Here is a 21,360-nt window from a genome sequence, read left to right as displayed (position 1 = left end):
CAACAAAAAAATGTATGTGGACATCCAGGTCTTAGGAGGTTAAAGCAATAGCTCTGTCATCATTTACTCGCTCACATTTATTACATGCATAAGTTTCTTTGGTTTGAATACAATAATTTCTTAAAATATTTTCCAGAACAATCAAAACCCCTATTGACTTCCATAGTAGGAGAAAGGAATACAATGGAAGTCAATGGGGCTTTTGATCAGATTGGTTACAAACTGGTTACAAACATTCCTCAAAATTTACTCATTTGTGTTGTATTTCATTTTTTATTTATACTTGCAGAGGCGATTCTAGGGTTAGAGCTTTAGGAGTGCTGAGCACCCAATGAGCTCCGCTGCCACCACCCACTCTTTTTTCCTACAGAAACCAATAATGTGTCTATTGTAAAATAACTATCATTTTAACATTGGTTCAACTAACTCCAAAATCCAGATTTTTTTGGAGACCTTTCAGGCATGAAAACGGGTCAGGGGTAAAAAAGATGAGAAGAATATTACCGCTCTAGGGTCTGGGAGCATGCTCCACCTTTGATTTTTTTTTAATTACACATTTTAAAGCATCAATCTGATGAGTTCTGAGATGCATTTTTTTGCTAACCTTTTTATTTCGAATTAATGGCGAGCTAGCACTTTTTTGCCATTAATGCCATATTAAAGTCTCAGGACAAAAGGTGGGCTACAGCAGCAGTGTGGGTATGGTTTTATGTGAATATACAGTGTATCGTTTTAAGCCTTTGTCAAAATGACAAATCTCCTAATTTATAACTTTTATGCCTACAACATATGGTAGGTTTACTAATAGTTTGTTAATTTGCAGCTTTTCTTTTACCAGTCCTTTAATTGAACCATTACCTTTACTATATGTCTAAAAGAAAACACTTGTGACTCCTGCACTAAGGGTTAAAAACGTTATCCCTTTCATATTAATCTACATGTGATAAACTAAAAAAAATTTATTGTCTAGTTTGATAGTCAGACAGTTAGTGATTTCACACATTACTTACCGGTACTGGTGGTATAGTGATATGTAGTTTGTTTTCACTCTGTTCCAAACGCCATGTTTTCATGACGACTGACCAGTTTCGCGCTCGGGCTAAGCGATGCAGGTACAGAGAAGTAAAAGAAGAGGATGACACCATTTGCTAAGCGGGGAGGTTTTCATTTTCTACCTTATTATACATTTTAAACCACAAACTACGGAGTATGTTAAGCACCCCTAAAAAGGGGCTCGCCTCGCCCATGCTTGTACCCATAAATTCTTTATTTTATTTTTTACTAGTTTTAAAATTATTTATATTTGTATTAATTTATTATTATTATTATTATTATTATTATTATTATTATTATTATTATTATTATTATTATTATTATTATTATTATTATTATAGTATTTTTTTGTCTATAAGCCACTTTTTTTTCATAACTTGGTTGGTGCTGCGTCTTACAGTCAGGTGCACCTTGTAAGTCAGTTTATGAGGCAAGAGACATCATTACAGTCTACAGCCACAAGAGTCCGCCATATGCTGCTTCTGTATTTATGTAATTCAATGGATTCAGTGATGCAGAATGACGAGTATGCGAACTTCACGCTAGTTGGCTTGTTCGGTTAATTTAGACTATTCAACCTTCCAGGTAAGTTCTCTATGCTATGGTTTATCGTTTAAATAACTGATAATATTACTTTAACATACAGACATCTATTCAGCCTGCTGTTCTGTCTGCTATTGTTTAGTTGAATAACTCGCCTTTCCAGATTAAATGTCTGTTCTTCGGCTTGGATTTTGTGAAATAATTTTCTAAATAAACGCGACGTATAGTCTACTGTGACTTGTTTTTTCGTCTTGATGCATTTTTGAATGATGCGGCTTATACTCCGGTGCGATTTATAGTCTGGAAACTATGGTATTATTATTTATTTCATTACTGTTTAATCTTATGTTGGTGCTGTATGGGTTTTGCACCACTCTTCGTCTCAAAGTCACAGGAGGATGTTGTAAAGCAGTCAATTTCCAGTATCTGTGCTGGTATAATAACGCCTGATGAATCTGTTTCTGGTTAAACAAAGTCAGACTGAGCATTGAAGCACATCTAAAATTATTACATAACCTCTGCTCATTTTATTCTTTCATCAATTCGTCTCTCCTGCCTGCTGTTCTTCACCTTCATCTCTGTATGTCGTGATTAAGTAGAAGTGTGAAGAGTTGATTGAGTCATTGCAAGAACTAACTGGATCTAAGCTTTGGATCTGCATGTATGTAGGATTATGTAATAATGTTACGTATTTTTTCATTTAAAGATAATCTTACTTCAGAACAGAGATTGCTTTTAGTTCATTACCGTCGTGCACACTGCATTGTGTGATACAACATTTCTTGCATGAAGTACAGTCTATACAGTACACTTCAGACATATATCAATAGCATGTACATTTTTCACCATTCAACTTGATGACATGTGCCTAAAATCTTTTGTACAGATAAAACATAAAATATATGTTTAATTATGCAAGTCAGTTCAGTGTACTTTAGGTTTTGACTTGTGATAAGTTGACATTTGTTTAATTTAATTTAAGTTAAAGAAGAATAAAAATATATGTTGATATAATATAATTTCTTACAGTGTATTAGCTAAAATGATAATGTATACCAGACTAAATCACATCTGTGTAGAGTTTAATATATGAAACACACCCTTCCGTTCTTTCTAATTCTCTTATTTAATTCGTAGCATGTGTCTCGCTCAATAGCTCTTTTTATTTGGGACTCGCACACCATTTTCTTTATTGGCCAACCGTTTAGTCTATCTCTACCTGATTAAAGAAGATAGCAGTTGGTACATTTATCATGATACATTCACAGGCTTGTTTACAAGCCACATGTCCACAGACACAATTCACAGGGTGTTAACCACAGCCATTACCTTTCTAAACACTTTCATTGTAGTTATTTGAAGAAGGCAAAGGTAAACTGGTGACTTAAATCATTTTGATTGTATATAATTTATTGTTGTGTTTTTAGTTTTCGTTCTTTCGGTTTTTTATCCCTCAATTGCTTTCGATCATTCGGGGGATTTTCTTGAACGTGTCGATAAAACGGTTCACAGATGCTGTATTAAAACAATTATAGTATTCGGCTCACAGTGAGGATTTTATTTTCCATCTGCTAAAACCTACTTTGAACTTTATTGATTGGCAAAGGCTATTTTTACCTATGAGATGGAACAAAGCCCTTAAATTGAGTTTAAAACAGTTTGCTGCTCTTTATTTTCCCTCAGAGGTTGTTTTACAAGAAAACGCAGGTGTTTGTGGGTTGTGTGTGACCTCTGGCATCTACCATTCAAGCTCATTTTGTAGTGCGGTGAGAATTAATGCTGTGTAGAGCGGCCGGCACAATTTGAGCAATGTTTAAATCAAAGGCTATATATTAAGACTGTGCAGCTGTATTACTATGAATTTAGGAAAGTGCAGTGCCGCCTTACCATAAAAAGAGCAAATCAGCGATCATTAAAAGCTGGTAATTGTCTAGAAGATGGATTTTTTACATTGTGTTGTACAGTAAAATTTTACGCATAAATCACAACAGATAGTCGTGTAGAACAGGATTATGTTGAGGACATACAGTAGACAAACCTCTTGAATTCACTCTATTCTAGTCTCTCTCTCTCCCCCCACCTCTTTTTCATCTTGGCTGTCCTTAGACAGGCATTCCTCTACTACTTAAATAAGAAATTAGTGCTGAGCAAAGATTAATCGCGATTAATCGGATACAAAATAAAAGTGATTATTGGTATAATATATGAGTGTGTGCTGTGTCTAATTATTATGTATAAATATATACACACACACATTCACGTATGTATTAAAGAAACATTTACATGTTTATATATATTTATTTATATTTTTATATAATCTATATTAAATATAAATTTTAAAAAATGATATATAAATAAAACAATTCTAAAATGAATATAAGAATGTGTGTGTGGTTAAATATACATAATAATTAGACACAGTACACGCACATATATTATGCAAAAAATTCACTTTTATTTTGTATGCGATTAATCGCGATTAATCTTTGCCCAGCACTAAAGAAAATATGTTGATTCCTGAATTCTGTCTTTTGGTTTTCTATTTTTCTCTTAATTTTCCCTCGCCCTCACCTTTGCACGGTGCCACTTCAACCTCCCAGTGTATCACTGGGTCAGTACCCATTTACATCAGATATATACATTTGGTACCATTACTTCTGGGTTCATAATATGCATATTTTGGTACCAATATGTACCTCAAAAGTATTAATAGGAACTCTTTAGGTCAGGGCCATAACCTCAATAGACATTGAGGGGGATATGTCCTCCCCATTAATCAGAAACGCCCAAACTGTCCCCCCAAATATTTGATGTTTTTAATACACATACACTGAACAAAATGATAAACGCAACACTTGTTTTTGCTGAACTCAAATATATTTTTCTATGTACACAAAAGGCCTATTTCTCTCAAATATTGGTTAGCACTTCTCCTTTGCCGAGATAATCCATCCACCTCGAAGGTGTGTCATATCAAGATGCTGATTAGACAGCATGATTATTACACAGGTGTGCCTTAGGCTGGCCACAGTAAAAGGCGACTCTACAATGTGGAATTTTATCACACAGCTCAATGCCACAGATGTCGCAAGTTTTGAGGGATCGTGCAATTGGCATGTTTACTGAAGAAAAAATGTCCACCAGAGCGGTTGCCTGTGAATTGAATGTTAATTTCTCTACCTTGCGCCATCTCCAAAAGCGTTTCAGAGAATTTAGCAATACATCCAATCAGCCTCACAACTGCAGACCATGTGTAACCAAACCAGCCAAAGACCTCCGCATGCACAGGTGTACACATACACTTCAATGTTTTGGTCCCACCCCAATGTTCAAGATGTGGTTACGGCCTTGCTTTAGGTGCAAAGGTGTACTTTTTGACCCCAGTTACCGCTAAGGACCATTTTTGACCTTTTTTGACAGTATATGATTGATTGCACTTTTTTGTGTCCATTTATCATCCATCTGTGATCCTTACAAACCAGCAACCAAATTCTGGCCATTGTTCAGTACCAGTTGGATTAGAAATCTTTTTGCACATTTTTTTCTCGTATTTGTGTATAAGCTCAGTAGATGGGACTTTGGCTCTTGCTGTACGGCTTTAATCCAAACTGTAGTGGTTTTGGTGCTGTTCACTTCCTCCTGCCTTGAGCTTCTGGAATTCACTTTTATTCAGGAAACAACACAAGAGGCTTGGAAAGATTGATGACTGAGAGAGTTTGTAGAGTACCGGTCAATGAATGTGAATGTATTTTTTCTACTCTGGTGTCATGGGAATGTTGGTTTTATCTGCTAAACATTACCGGCCTCCTCGATTCACAACCAACACACATACTTACTCTTAGGTCTGTCTTTCGACTTAACGCCGCAAGGGCGTTCGTAAAAACAACACTGTATTAGATAAAGAAACTTAGTCTGTTATGGAGTTTGATTTGTTCTTTTTTCCAGGTCTGTGATCAATTAAAGCAACACTATGTAGTTTTTTTTTACCTAAAATAATGTCTCTAAAATTATTTCAGTGATAGAACAACTTTTAACTGGACAAATTGTACTGTTGCTGCAACCTGAGCAGCCTCCTAGCTGCTACAAGCACACTCTGAAAGTGGCGTTGGAGGGTAGAGCACACAGCCCCGCCCCTCCCCCTGCCTGCAGAAGAGTGTCTGATACCAGGCACTGTTGCGCTTTTCAACCACATGGGGGAGCTGTAAGTCATTTTTACATGGAAACTACATAGTGTTGCTTTAAAATAGTTTTGAAGCTATTTTATATTTGTTCATTGCGTGGGCTGCGCAGAGCAACATGTCAGACTTTCACAGCACACGCACACAGAGACATGCACTTCAAAGGTCAACACACTGTAGCTGTTCTCTTTCAGTTTTATTGCATGCTGGACCCTTTGAGTCATCTGTGTTGGGCCATTCATTCAGTACAGAATCTGTTACTGGGCCTTTCAAGCTGTATGAGATGCGATGGGTTTGTTTACGTGTGCCTGTTTGTGAACGATTGCAATTGTATTGCGTTTATGACATCAGCAACATCATGTACTCTCACATACTGGTACCTCAAAGGTACATAGCTGTAGCAAAATGGTACATATTAGGACCTTATTAACTCATTCCCCGCCAGCCTTTTTTTAAAAAAAGTTGGCGTCAGCATTTTTAAAAACATATTTGCATTTTTATAAAGGAATTTTATTATAGATCAGATTCAGACCGATTATCAAAACATACATAGAGTTAATAAAATTAATCAAGTTTTTATCAATTGCGTAATATTGAGTAATTTAATTTAGTGGATAATAGCGGAATTACATATTACTGTTAAAACTTGTCAGGAAAGCGTCATTGGCAGGGAAATATTTTCTCTTATTTGACGAGATAACTCGTCAATGGCGGGGAAAGAGTTCAACGGTACGGTCCCATGATAACTTGTGTACCTTTTTTTCAGAGAGTGTGGTTATATTTCTGTCTGTCTGTCGATCTATTATTTGTGGGAAATCATAATTCTTAATTTTTTTCTTTCTCACTCAGGTGGGGATGAAGGACAATCCAGCAGTAGATCCGATTATTCACGGTTTAAGAGGAGTAGTGCATCATGGTGAGTTGACAAACTCCTTCCCATAGCAGATCATTTTCAGGATATGTAAATTAAACATACATTAAATGTATTGTTCAAACCTATATAAAGTCATCCAACTGCAATGTAAAAGACTTGGAGCATGCAAAGACACATGAACAATCTTTAGTTATTCAATCAAATATTCACTTTTGAATTCTTCCTAAATACATATAAAAACATTAGTGTTGTGTTGGATAAAAGTGAATATAAACTTGTTTTCTTCGCAGTATTCAAGATCTGAAAACGTTGCATTTTTGCCTGCAAATAAATGCAATAAAAGCATATTTTTTTAGGAATTTGGCAGTCAATGTAGTTGACTGAATGACACAAAAATGATAATTTTACTTAAACACATACCTAGTTAATTTAGAAAATCTTGAAGTGGTCTCATAAAGCTGTAATGTGGTATTTTTAGCGATTTATTGTACATTTTTATCTAGCTGTGAGATTGTGAATAACAACCAACCTCAATTTCGAAACGCAATGAGAAGCTACTGTACGGTAGCTGCCACTGGACAAACATGTGGTCGTCTGAGACAACATAGGGATGAAACACGCTCTGTAGAGCAGTTTGTCCGTTTAGGGTTACTGTAGAAACATGACAGCAACTTCTATGCAAGGGGACTTGCTGGGTATGTAGATAAAACAGCAATTTCTCTCAGGAGATCCTTCTAAAAGTCTCACATCGCACCTTTAATTTTCTCCACAGCTGAATATGTATTAATCATTTATTATTTTTATATTATTATTATTATTGTTGTATTTTTTATTGTTGTGTCACTGACTAAATTATTGGTGTCCAGCTTGTCTTACATGGTGGAATGAGCAAAACAGAGCGGTCTGTTATTAGTCAGTCTGTTTGTAAAGCAGATCTGTAGTTGACAGGATCTCTGCCTCGGGTCTCTGACTAAGTGCATGATGATATGAGCGTGATATTGAGTCAGGAGGTCTGGGTAAGAAAGCAGGAGTTTGTCAGGCAGAGCATGTGCTCTGTGCTAAAGCATAAACAGTGATTGTTTATATCTTACATCAGTATACAATAGAAATATGCCTGTCATGCACCCTGGCAGGCAAACACACACACACACACACACACACACACACACACACGTATGTTCACAAACACATCATCTGCTATGTTATTTTGTCTGTGGCCTTGAGGGGATATGTGTGTGTAATTTTCTACCCAGGGTTTTGTTGAGTGATTTCTGCTGTCATGGGTATGAGGGTAAAGCCCTGGGTAGGCTATAATCTGTTTTACACATACAATATTTTGCAATACGCACTATAATACTTGTACGATGTCGATTCTGAATCGCAAAGGTGATATTATTATCATGTACTTTGGCTATTGATAAGTCCTTATCAATTTAGAATCACAAAAAAGCAACACTCTTCAATTATAATCTAATAAATATTCTTTATTATCATTAAAATACCTGTAAATGTTTGAAGAACAGTGATGTAAATAAATAAATATGCACATTTCCTGGAACTGCCTTTTTAATGCAGGGTTCCCACGGGTCCTTGAAATCCTTGAAAGTTTTTGAATCTGGGGAAAAAAGGCCCTGGGAAGTTTTTGAAAATATACATACATAGATACAAGTCATTAAAAGTGCATAAATCTATTTTATGCAAGAAGTTTTATGGAAAATCCATATTATTTTCTGTGTAGAGTAGGATAATATCATAAAAATTCTAGCCTTTTAAGCACACGTGCTAAACTGTTCGCTTTAAATGTTAATATCTTCTGTATGCGAATGTTGATTCATACAAAAATGCTTTTTTGCATAGTTGTGTTTGATACATGAAAACATCTAGGTTTACGTATGTAACTTTTGTTTCCTGTGAAGGGAACGAGGCGCTGCATCTCCCTTGCCGTACTTCCTGCGTCCCTGTAATGCTGTCTTTGGCAATATTTCAGATAGTGATATATACCTGACTCCTGTGTCACCCTGTCTTTGTCATTAAGCCTCACCATTGGTTGAATTTGATGTACACATATAGACGCATTTATCCCTGGAAGCGTCTCCAAAGTGTCACCGCAGTGACGCAGCACGAGTTCCTCGAAAGGGAACTGTAACAATGTATCTTAAAAGGTAACACGATGTAACCTTGAATTTGAGGGTATTGGACCTGGAAAGTCCTTGAAAGGTCCTTGAATTTGAAGTTAACTAAGGTGTGGGGAACCCTGGTATAGTAATTCTTCTGCAGCGCATATTGAGTTTCAGCATTAGAGCGCCATCTGGCTTTTGGATGTAGCAGCATGTCACCATAATTCATTGAGAAGGATAGCAAGCAGAATTGCACAATGTATTGTTACACCCCTATAAGATACACTTGCGCTCTCATTCGATGCATGAGCTTTGCAACAAATTACAACACCTTTGCTTACAATCTACATACTCCTGTATGCACATGTGCGACCTACGTGTACAATGTACTCTTATGATGACGAAAATTGTGCCACACGCACTATTCAGGGACCCTCTGGTATACATAAAAAATGGACCATACTTCAGCCTTAAAGGAAAATTCCATTTTCTAAAAAGAAAAATCCAGATAATTTACTCACCACCATGTCATCCAAAATGTTGATGTCTTTCTTTGTTCAGTCGAGAAGAAATTATGTTTTTTGAGGAAAACATTGCAGGATTTTTCTAATTTTAATGGACTTTAATAGACACCAACAATTAACACTTAACTCAACACGTAACAGTTTTTTTAACGGAGTTTCAAAGGACTATAAACGATCCTAAACGAGGCATAAGGGTCTTATCTAGCAAAACGGTTGTCATTTTTGACAACCGAACACGAAACAAGACGAACGCGAAACTCCGCCCCAGTGTTTACAAGTGTGTTGAAAGAGGACCGTTCCTACGTTGTTGTATGTCAACTGATACTAATTAATGTCTTTGTGTCAGTGTATTGTTTAAAATGGTCCGCAAATGTGCGTTTTATATATGTAACACGTGACCTCCCTACGTCACCACGCATTTACGTTAGGTCACGCTGCACCAGACCTAGACGGAAAGTTGTGGTTTAAAAGAGCAAATTTTTTATTTTTCTTGTCAAAAATGACAATCGTTTCACTAGAATAAGACCCTTATGCCTCGTTTGGGATCGTTTATAGTCCTTTGAAACTCTGTTGATAAAAACTGTTAAGTGTTGAGTTAAGTATTAATTGTTGGTGTCTATTAAAGTCCATTAAAATGAGAAAAAACCTGCAATGTTTTCCTCAAAAAACATAATTTCTTCTCGACTGAACAAAGAAAGACATCAACATTTTGGATGACATGGTGGTGAGTAAATTATCTGGATTTTTCTTTTAAGAAAATTGAATATTCCTTTAAGACAATAAACAGACAGAGCATTTACCTCAGTAGTTTACATTTAAAATGCATAAACAGAAACTACTAAAAACAACTTATGTTGCTTGTTTGACAATACCATGCTAATGCTGTTAGCTTTTATTGATGCGCAAAATGGTACTCTTAGACATACCTTTATTATGATCCATAAAAAAAATATTTTCAAAGTTGCGCATTTTAGTTTTCTCTGCAAGTTATAGTTAAAATAATTTCAGTGTGAATAAAGTTACCCACATAGTTGACATTTGGTAAGCTGCGTTTGGGTCACTGGAAGATAATTTTGGTATTGTTTTAACATTGCGCCCCTAAAATTGCCCATTTGAATAGTTGACCCCTCGAAAATGTCATCGCATTATTCCTTTCTGCTTTCAGACATTAAAATCTCTTGAACGATACAGACACCAGCTGCTCCCAGTGTGAACTGATGTATGCTCCGGAATATTGAGACGAAACCGCCATGACTGTCTGCGATTCCCACAGAGTAAATTGATGTCTTTAAGGAATGTTTTGTTAATGTACTCTATTCAGTCATTTCAGGAGCATCTCGCTGTGCCCACGTGAAGTTTAAAGGCACATAGAGACTTTGATGGTAATTACCGGCCTGCGAGATGGTTGTAGAAAGCGAATTTGGCGAAGTTGGGGTGTAATCTGGGTAACCGTGGTAGTAAAAGCATCACGGTGCCAATCTGACAAAGAGATCAACTTTAATGCGTTGTAATAGCACTCACTCTAAACGGCACCACCACAGAGACTTTACCATGACAGAAAATAGTTCTGCTGCCAGTCAAAGATGAAGATGCTGTGTCTGAAGATGAAGGTTACCATAGCGATGAGGATCTTGAAGGTATTAAGATTTTTACTTTTTTGTTGAAAAAAGGATGCTAGGATGAGTTGGGCATTGTTACTATAGGATTGCAAAGGTATGTCCGTCTGTCATTTATGCATTTGGCAGACAATTTAATTGAAGGTCTCTTACAGTGCATATATTTTTATTAGAGCTACAGCAAAGAAACCGACAGAAGCCCATTTATTCGTCTTTATAACTCACTCTCTCTACAGCAGTCAAGCTATCACGGCCTGTTTGCTGGAGCGTGTTGATCTTGTTTGCTCAGTAGGGTTGGGATAAAGGTGCATGTGTTTGTGTTCTCAACGGGAGGTGGGACAGAATCGAGTTCTCTGTCCTTATTCCAGACAGATAAGAGCAGGGGGTCTATACAGACTCTGACAGCACCGCATCTTTCCTGTCAGCACGTAGACGCGTGTAATTTCGTATTGCATGCACTAAACTCAGGTAGTCGCACTAGAGATTTGTGACTGGAATTACACGCGTGCGGCGGCTTGTGCATTCGGCTACGATATATCTGGGGATTTGTGATGTGTGTAACGTCTGTGACTGTGTTTCGTGGTGTCCTGTAGTTAAGACACTTAAGAGTCTCACATCTGTGTCAAGTAGCACAAGAAGAATTTCACATCTCTCGAGAGCTTTCTTGTTAAGAGATCATCCATTAGGCTCCTATGACAATTTCTTTAATATTTAACTGCACTTTAAAAGCAGGCTTGCTTCGAAATACATAGCCATCTTTCAAGCGTTCACAACGTGAAAAGGCCCAGTGTGAACAAGATGCCATTTGCATTTGATTTAAACACAAAACAATGAAGTTCATGCCAAAGTTGACACATGTATGTGCATTACTCATCCCCATTGGGAATGTGCCACTTGCATCCTTAATTCTTGCATGCAAGCTTTTGTTCTCTATTCTGATGTTAACATGAGCACACTTTACAATCACTTCCTATTAATGTCAACAGCAGGTATGACGTCCTTACTGAGCCACTTGAGAGAAACATTATTTAGTTATTTTAAGTTATTGAGGCTGTTTTAAGAGACATTCCATGGGAAATAGGGCATTTTTGGCTCTTTCAAAATAAAGTCTTTATGCATGACTAAGATCACACTAGTACTGTTTTTGAGCTGTAGGATTTTTATCTTTAAGCAGAACTTATCATGAAATGGCATTTTCAAAATGTAACACTGACAAGCAATAGGTGGATAAAAAGAGAGAAGAATTGAATAATTAGAATCAGTGGAATAATGAGAGACGTGGAGTTAAATAGTGAGAAGGAGGAGGTGAATAATGAGAGAGAAGTTGTTGTATAAAGAGTGAGGAGAAATTGAAAATTGGGAGAGAACAGTTGGGAAATAAGACAGAAGTTAAATAATGAGAAATGTTGAGTTAAAAAATGAGGGAGGGTGAGTTGAATAATAACAAGGAAGAGTTGAATAAAGAGAGAGGAGGAGGTGAATAATGCGAGAGGGGGAGTTGGATGAAGAGAGACGAGGGGGTGAATAATGAGAGCGGATGAGTTGAATAATAACAAGAAAGAGTTAAATAAAGAGAGAGGAGGAGGTGAATGATGAGAGAGGAGGAGGTGAATGATGAGAGAGGAGGAGGTGAATGATGAGAGAGGAGGAGGTGAATGAGGAGGAGGTGAATGATGAGAGAGGAGGAGGTGAATAAAGAGAGAGGAGGAGTTGAATAAAGAGAGAGGAGGAGCTGAATAAAGAGAGAGGAGGAGTTGAATAAAGAGAGAAGAGATGTTGAATAAAGAGAGAGAAAGGAGGAGTTGAATAAAGAGAGAGAAAGGAGGAGTTGAATAAAGAGAGGGGAGGAGTTTAATAAAGAGAGAGGAGGAGTTGAATAAAGAGAGAGGAGGAGTTGAATAAAGAGAGAGGAGGATTTGTATAAAGAGAGAGGTGGATGTGAATAAAGAGAGAGGAGGAGTTGAATAAAGAGAGAGGAGGAGTTGAATAAAGAGAGAGGAGGAGTTGAATAAAGAGAGATGGGGAGGTGAATAAAGAGAGAGGGGAAGGTGAATAAAGAGAGAAGAGGAGGAGGTGAATAAAGAGAGAGTAGGAGGAGGTGAATAAAGAGAGAGGAGGAGGTGAATAAAGAAAGAGGAGGAGTTGAATATAGAAAGAGGAGGAGTTGAATAAAGAGAGAGTAGTTGAATAAAGAGAGAGGGGGAGTTGAATAAAGAGAGATGGGGAGGTGAATAAAGAGAGAGGGGGAGGTGAATAAAGAGAGAAGAGGAGGAGGTGAATAAAGAGAGAGTAGGAGGAGGTGAATAAAGAGAGTGGAGGAGGTGAATAAAGAGATAGGAGGAGGTAAATAAAGAAAGAGGAGGAGTTGAATAAAGAAAGAGGAGGAGTTGAGTAAAGAAAGAGGAGGAGTTGAATAAAGAGATAGGAGGAGTTGAATAAAGAGAGAGGGGGAGGTGAATAAAGAGAGAGGATGAGTTGAATAAAGAGAGAGTAGGAGGAGGTGAATAAAGAGAGAGGAGGAGGTAAATAAAGAAAGAGGAGGAGTTGAATAAAGAAAGAGGAGGAGTTGAGTAAAGAAAGAGGAGGAGTTGAATAAAGAGAGAGGAGGAGGAGAATAATAACAAGAAAGAGTTGTATAAAGAGAGAGGATTTGAATAAAGAGAGAGGTGAAGGTGAATAAAGAGAGAGGATGAGTTGAATAAAGAGATAGGAGGAGTTGAATAAAGAGAGAGGGGGAGGTGAATAAAGAGAGAAGAGGAGGAGGTGAAAAAAGAGAGAGTAGGAGGAGGTGAATAAAGAGAGAGAAGAAGATGAATAAAGAAAGAGGAGGTGTTGAGTAAAGAAAGAGGGGGAGTTGAATAAAGAGAGAGGAGGAGTTGAATAAAGAGAGAGGAGGAGTTGAATAAAGAGAGAGGGGGAGGTGAATAAAGAGAGAAGAGGAGGAGGTGAATAAAGAGAGAGGAGGAGGAGGAGGTTAATAAAGAGAGAGGAGGAGGTAAATAAAGAGATAGAAGTTGAATAATATGAGAGAAGTTATTAAAAAACTTTGGAAGGAGCTGATTAATGACAGAGGATGAGTTGAAAATGGAGGAGGAGTTAAATAATGAGAAGGGAGGGATTAAATAATGAACGAAGAGTTAAATAATGAGACTTTTTTGGATAAGTGTGTGCTTGATAAAACCAGGAACATGAATTAAGGAAGTAAATAATCAATTTGAATTCTGACAGCTGTGTCACAGAATCATCAGCATCACAATATCCAAACAGCCACACTGACTGTGCAACTTCTCCTGTTGTGCGGCAGCTAATGTAACATTAAGATGGACTTTATATGCGGAGAGAGAGAGTCTGCGTCGTGCTGGCTTCACACACGGATGTGTGACTGGAGAGTGTTTGCCCTGTGGCTGTCTGTGTGTGTGACAGAAAACCACTCTGTGCCATCCATTACCATGCCACTGAGGCACAGCAAAAAGGCTCTCTCTTCCCATCCCCAGCCGAACCTTTAGGGGATTACCATTCATTTAACCTTAACTTCAATATACACACAACACAAGGCATGTTAGTTTTCCCATTTACACACTAGCCGTCCACCCTGCATATAAATGAGAGCTCGCTTCAATTTATTTCTCTCTCTCTTTCTCTCTGTCTGAGCGAGTAATAATGAGACCGCTATCAGTTTGCGGTATCTGTAAAGCCTGCTGTGATTGGTAGTGGCGTCTTGTGTTGTTTGAGTTCATGTAAGTCCCCTTGCGCGCCACACCAGTCGTTGAGCATTGTTCACTCAACCAAGCGTCCCTTCTCGGGGGTGCATGAATCAAAACAGTGAAATGAATTCTCCATTTCTCCATGGTATATATTACAAGTCCATTAATTCAGTCTTTCAGGATGGCTTTGAAGTCTCCATTGGCCCGGCCGTCGCCGCACTGATTGGCAATTAATTTTCAACGTCTGGAATCGCACAATGACAAGACAAACCATGTCAACAGTGTTTTCTTTTTTGTTGGCTGTGTGCATTTGCTTTTATTCAGCACCGCCACCCTTTTGAGATCACCAAATGAAATGCCACAGACAATGCCTGTTTTCAGACAGGTTTTTTGAACACTCCACCCATCTGTGATTGGTCAAACAGATAGTCCCACCCCAAACTTGGCATTGGCCTAACAAGTGCCGCTAAATATGCTTATTTCTCAAAACCACCTGATGGTATCTTTATTTTTGGTAAGTGTGACTAGCTCTGTTCTCACAACGTGATTTGCACATTTGCTAAAAATGTTAGTTTCTGGTTTGGAAATGGTGGACATACACTTTATTCTTCCTGTGTCATCATCCACATCAGATTTCTGCATCTGTTATCTTAATTTTAAGCAAAATGTTTGTGCAATTGAAAATCGGGCAATACGCAAATGGGAAGCTACAATCAATCCCTCCAAAAAACGCAATTATGCAATCCCAGGATTCAACGCATAATCAGTTAAAGTCTGCATATTTATGCAGGGGGCGCATTTTTTCAAATACGCCGCACTTTCGTAGTAAAAATTGCACATTTCTGTGCGCAAAATATGCGGAGCGTGGATGATTTTATAATCCCTGCATTTTCACAGCAAAATCGCATATATCTCAGCAGAAAGTTGAAATATGTTGCAGTTACTTCACACAAGCGCAGCCATGTCCCCTGTTGCCATGGGAATGTTATGAAGTGACTTAATTATGTGATGTGAAAATCATTGAAAAGCTGCAAAATCTACAAACAGTCTTTGCAAGTTCACACAATTTTTGTAAGTTCCCGCAATTTCATCACATAAAATTGCATAAATATTCCGCATCGCATTTTTTAAGAAAATGTGCCGCAAGATCAAGGATTTTTGCCCGCAACAATTACGAAAAAACTCCATGTTTTTCTGGAAGGACTGTATAAAGTGACCGTTCTTGTTTTATCATGTAGCCAGGATAGCCATATGTTAGGCAGGCATTGTCGAATAGAGCTGATAAGCGTTTCAATCAGAAGAGGATTATGGGTAAAAAAGTCCACACGAGGATTGACCGGCTTAAAAAAACACACAGCTTATCCATAGTTTGAATATTAGGTTTGGCCCATGTCCCTTTTTGGACCGACAACAGACACAACAAACAGAGAAAAGGAGTATTAGGAGATTAGTCTTAAAGGTACAGCAACCCCATTTTAGGCAAGCTTCGTTTTAAAGACAGTGCTTTGTGCAAGAAGCATTATAAAAATCAATTTGACACATTTATGCTGCTAGGGTCACCAAATGAATTTAAACTGGGTTCCTGAATCATTAAATATGTTTATTGTCTCAAAACAACCAGACAGTGTTTTCCTTTTTTGGCATCTGTGGCCGTCTTAGTCCTGACTGTCCTGTAATTTTCTCGTTGCTAATTAAACACGTCTATGTTTTTCAGAAAAAGAGACGTTTCTAGAGCCCTTCGTGCTAAGAGACCTGTTACCCTCCTCTTTGGGAAGCTACTACCGGTACATCGGCTCGCTGACCACCCCACCCTGCAGTAAATTCGTGGAGTGGATCGTCTTCAGCCGCCCAGTGTTCCTCTCCTACAAACAGGTGAGCGCAAGTGGTTTGTGCTTGGTGACTGTTGAAGCGTTTATTTTAGGATGAGTGGAGAATAATTTAGAGCAAGCTGATTGGGAACTGATTATGCATCTTTATTCAAAGCAAAGCTCAACGTTTCAGTTCCCATAATGCTGAGCGGCTGACCCAATTGAGGAGTCTGATGGGTAAAAGTACAGTATGTTGGATTTATTAGAGAGAGCTCACGAGGAATGGTGATATATATAAAAATTAGCAAGAAACATCAGTGTGGGCAAAAGCCAATCTCTATCTGGGATAGCATGAGGGTGAGTAAATTATAAGGGAATTTCATTCAACTATTCCTCTAACATGTTTAGCCGACTTGTCATGTAGGCAAGCAATTGACTACTGTATAAATAAATAGTGCGAAGTAGCACTAAAAGTGGTTCACTGGCTTATAATCATCGGGGAACCACTTTAAGTGATATACATATAACACCTATGTGGTACTAGCATCACTTATAGTTCTACATAGCACCATTTTTACATTGTTCTTATATAGGTGCTACTGTATATAGCACTTAAGTGAATCCCCGATGATCACGAGTCAGTGAACCACTTTTAGTGCAATTTTTTTGTTGACTTTAAAAATACAGATCTTGAGCTGAGGTTGCACATATAGCACAGTAGCAGAAGACCAGGTGCTGTAACCGAACACATCAAGGTGGTCCGGTTTCACAACCACCACTGACCGAATCAGATAGCAAAAACTAAGCTGGAAAAGAAGCAGATGTTAAATGGGGAATATAATTTACACTGTAAAATCACAGTGAATGTTTATGAGGGTTTTTCTCCTTTATAAATCCAGCGTATCCGATCCACTCCCTGGCTTGTCTTTGGCACACGTTTAAAGAGAAATGAAAACCAAGGATTTGCTCTGACATATGTAAGATCAAAGGATATCTGCAGACCCTCATCGGGCCTTGTAGGATTTCATGTTATTTCAAAGTCATTCCAAGATTTATGACTGCAAGACGTCATCGCTTAGTAGCTATAAGCAGCACATTTTCACAAAGGATCTGTTATTCGATTTGAAAATGAATCTATGAAGGATGGATGTACAATTTTATGTTCTATTTCTTTATTTAATGTGTTCAAGTCTATAACGGACAAATAGATGTGACTCAATCTGTAAAAAACCCTGCAGTGTAAAGCACATTCAGTGAAAATATAACCTTGATATCTTTAATATTGAATAAGAAAGATCATGTCAAAGATTAAAATCAATGTGACATCAATGATTAAAATCAAATGGTGTGGCTCCTAATCTAAGATTATGAGACTTTATACTGAATTTCACAGACAGGTTCACATACAGTAGCAAGAAAAAGTATGTAAACCCCTACTTTTTTTTTTACAGGGATTTGCCATAAAATGGGATTTGATCCTCATCTAGTTCACATCAATAGACAAACACAATGTGCGTAAGCTGACAACATACAAATAATTCTAGTTCCTTGTGTCTTTTTTGAAAACACCCATTAAACATTCACAGTGCTGGAGGAAAATGTAAGTGAACCCTTAGACTAATTACTTTAATGGAGTCCAAGTAATAAAATGAGTTTAAAGGTGTGGTTTAGTACAATTTTGATTTGTTTAAAAGACACTCAAACATTTTAAAATTGCTGTCCTTAAGGAGCATCAGCTCTTATGAACCATGCCTCGCAAGAAGGACCTCTAAAGATATCCGATTAAGAGTTGTTGCACTCCATAAGGCTGAAAAGGGATACAAAACAATCTCAAAATGTTTAGACAGTCTAAACAAATTGTCTATAAATGGAGACGATTTAATACTGTAGCTACTCCTCCTAGAAGTGAGCGCACAGCCAAGATGACTCCTAATGTCTGTTTTATAGTCGTGCGTAAACTCTACGCCGTAGGTTATCCGTAGCCTGTGCGTAGCTCTGCGTAGCCTCACGTGCACCTCTCAAAATTTTTAACAGCGCGTCAGTTCTACGCGGACCGCAAGCGCTGTGATTGGTTCACCAGAACCCCTCGCGTCATGGGTATTTCCGTTTGCGACGCTGAAAACAAAGATGAGCCAAGTTGAGGAGTGATTTAACTCAAACTGCAACAAAAGTCGCTGTTTATTTACTTCCATCATTGCTGGTCTTCTCAAATCATAAAACAAGTTGCTGTTTCTTCTTCGTTTGTGGGTTAACTTGCCAAGCTGCTGCTTCTTTGACGGTCGCGCTGCAACTGTGGTTACACACGTGGATACTGCCTGCCAGAGGTCTGCGCATGTGTTTGCACGTGGATGCGGACGACGACACAAAAGTATAAATAAAAACCAATGCGGAACCATGCCATTGCGGCTATGCCGTAGGACCTAGGCACGACGCAGAATACTCAATGAAGTAAAGAAGAACCCACAAGTATCAGCTAAAGGCTTGAAGACATCATTGGAACTGACACAGATCTTGTTCATGAGTCTACCATACATAAGTCTTTAAACAGGCACGGTGTCTAAGGCAGAACACCATGGAGGAAGCCACTACTCTCCCGAAAAACATTGCTGCGAGCCTGAAGTTTGCAAAAGAGCACCTTGGCAAACCCCAGTGCTACTGGGAAAATATTTTATGGACTGATGAAACAAAAGTTGAATGTTCAAGAAAAATACTATGGCGCAAAAAGGGCACAGCTTACCTACAGTAAGCACCATCCCAACAGTGAAGTATGGTGGAGGGAATATCATGATTTGGGCATGCTTTGCTTTCCCTCAGGGCCTGGACCACTTGCCGTCATCAAGGGATGTCAGGGTGGCTGTCTGCCAATTGAAGCTCAGTAGAAGTTGGTTGATGCAGCAGGGCAATGACCTTAAGCATTGTAGTAAATCCACTGCAGACTGGCTTAAGAAAAACAAAATGCGCCATTTGGAGTGGCCCAGTCAAAGCCAAAGACCTTAACCTGTGGAATGACCTGAAGAGACATCCAGACATCCTACAAATGTGTCTGAGTTGAAGTGGTTTTGTAAAGGGGAATGGGTAAAATCCCTCTGAACGATGTGCAGGTCTGATTCAGAACTACTGAAAGCACTTGCTTAAAGTAATTGCTGGCAAAGAAGGTTCAAGGAAGCTATTAAATCCAAGGGTTCACATACATTTTCCTCCAGCATTGTGAATGTTTAATGGGTGTTTTCAAAAAAAGTGTGTTGTCAGCTTATGCACATTGTGTTTGTCTATTGTTGTGACCTAGATGAGGATCAAATCACAGTAGAAAACCAGTTCATTACTAAGGGTTCACTTACTTTTTCTTCCACTGTAGTTGCCACATATTGCATGTGCTTGTCTTTGTAATTGCTTTAGTTTGTTATTTTCCAGTTACTTTGTCAATTGGTCTTACACATATAATGATAGCTATAACGTTTTGAATAGTTGAAAGAGATATGAGTCACTGTATATTCAGATAATATTCTGAGCGCATCTGCATATCACAGACACAGGAAGTGATGCGTGTACAGGTCACAGCTCAACAGTCCTTCAGAGGGAAGACGCAGTCTTTTCTTTGGAGCTGCTTGCTCTCGTTTGACACCTCTTAAAGTTCCTTTGTTCCCTTTTGTCTTTGGGTGATTTTGTTTAAAAGGCAACATCACTGAGGCAGATATAAGCGAGTCTATTGAGGAGGACAGTTGTCCTTCACTCGCCGTTTTTCTCACCGCTTTGTTCTTCATCAAAGCAGGAAGTAGGTCACATAGTCTGACAGGCGGAGCTCTGAGCGCTTTAAGGATCGATGCTCAGTCAGTCTACTTCATTTGCAACATCTGGAGCTGGGATGGATTTATCACATACGCACACACACTGGTGTGTGCCCCTAAAATGCCCTGTTGCTGTGGTTACCCATAAGGGATTACACAGCCTTAGACTCTTGTATGTAAGCATTTACGCACACTCATCTCACACGTACATACAGATGTGTGACCAAGAACGGCGCTGTTACTGTGATTTCCCACTATAAGGATTACTTAACCTTCATACACATCATCCACAATCATAGAGTAAACGCGAACACACTTGGATTACTACAGTATTAAGAATTGTACACAATGAGAGTCGTGCTTTTGTTGCCTGATCCTGATCCCAGTAAGCCGTTTAGAAGCACGGCTGTGGCATATGTGGGATTAATAGATGAGGATTGTCATTGGGAGATTAGTCGAGAGCTACATATTGATACAGCCCAGAGCAAAGGAAATGATGTCACCACGAATATGGACCGGTACAGCTCACATTAAAAATTATGGTTGCACTTTATTGGTGCAGTATGAGCACTTACTGTGTGTTTATTTACCCAACAAAATACTGGTAGGTTCATTTACTTAATGTGGGTTAGGATTAGTTACACAGTTACAATAGTATCCGGGTTTTCATGGGTCCTTGAAATCCTTGAAAGTTTGTGAATCTGGGGGGAAAAAATTGTCACCCTGTCTTTGGCGTTGGTTGAATTTGATATACACATTCAGACGCACTTACCCCTGGAGGCGTCACCGCAGTGACGTAGCGCGAGTTCCCTCGAAAGGGAACTGTAACTGTATCTTAAAAGGTAACACGATGTAACCTTGGGGTGAATTTTTGTAACTTCTGTTTAAATGATATTAAGCCTTAATGTTCTGCATAATTAAGGGCGTGGTCACTTGAGTGACAGGTGAACTGCCACTGTTCTCCCTACTGTAGAGTTGAAATAGGCGGACGTGGTTTCAGCAACCAGCCACCTCAGGTTCACCCACGTCCCCTCTCTTTACCCATTTTTGGCTATCCGTGAGTTGTGTGCGGTGTGACGCTCTTCACAAGCTTATGGGTGACGTCACGGTCCATATTTTTTACAGTCTATGATTGGTCCCCATAATGTGATTTTAGTG

At 38.5% G+C, this 21,360-nt stretch overlaps 1 protein-coding gene across 4 annotated transcripts in view; it reads left to right on the top strand.

The window, feature by feature from the left end:
- Window positions 1-21,360, top strand: part of ptprga (protein tyrosine phosphatase receptor type Ga) — a 327,465-nt gene that overhangs the window by 247,854 nt on the left and 58,251 nt on the right. For 3 of the 4 annotated variants that reach the window (XM_073875862.1, XM_073875865.1, XM_073875863.1), the window contains exons 6-7: window positions 6,624-6,690; window positions 16,324-16,481. In XM_073875862.1, coding sequence (XP_073731963.1) covers window positions 6,624-6,690; window positions 16,324-16,481 — 225 coding nt within the window. Of the gene's footprint in view, window positions 1-6,619; window positions 6,691-16,323; window positions 16,482-21,360 lie in introns of all 4 variants that reach the window. The other variant, XM_073875864.1, reaches the window with a different exon arrangement.

This window comes from Misgurnus anguillicaudatus, chromosome 14 (genome assembly GCF_027580225.2).
Source record: "Misgurnus anguillicaudatus chromosome 14, ASM2758022v2, whole genome shotgun sequence".
NCBI lineage: Eukaryota > Metazoa > Chordata > Actinopteri > Cypriniformes > Cobitidae > Misgurnus > Misgurnus anguillicaudatus.
Note: the sequence above shows the minus strand (reverse complement) of the source record. Positions and strands in the feature narration are given on the sequence as shown.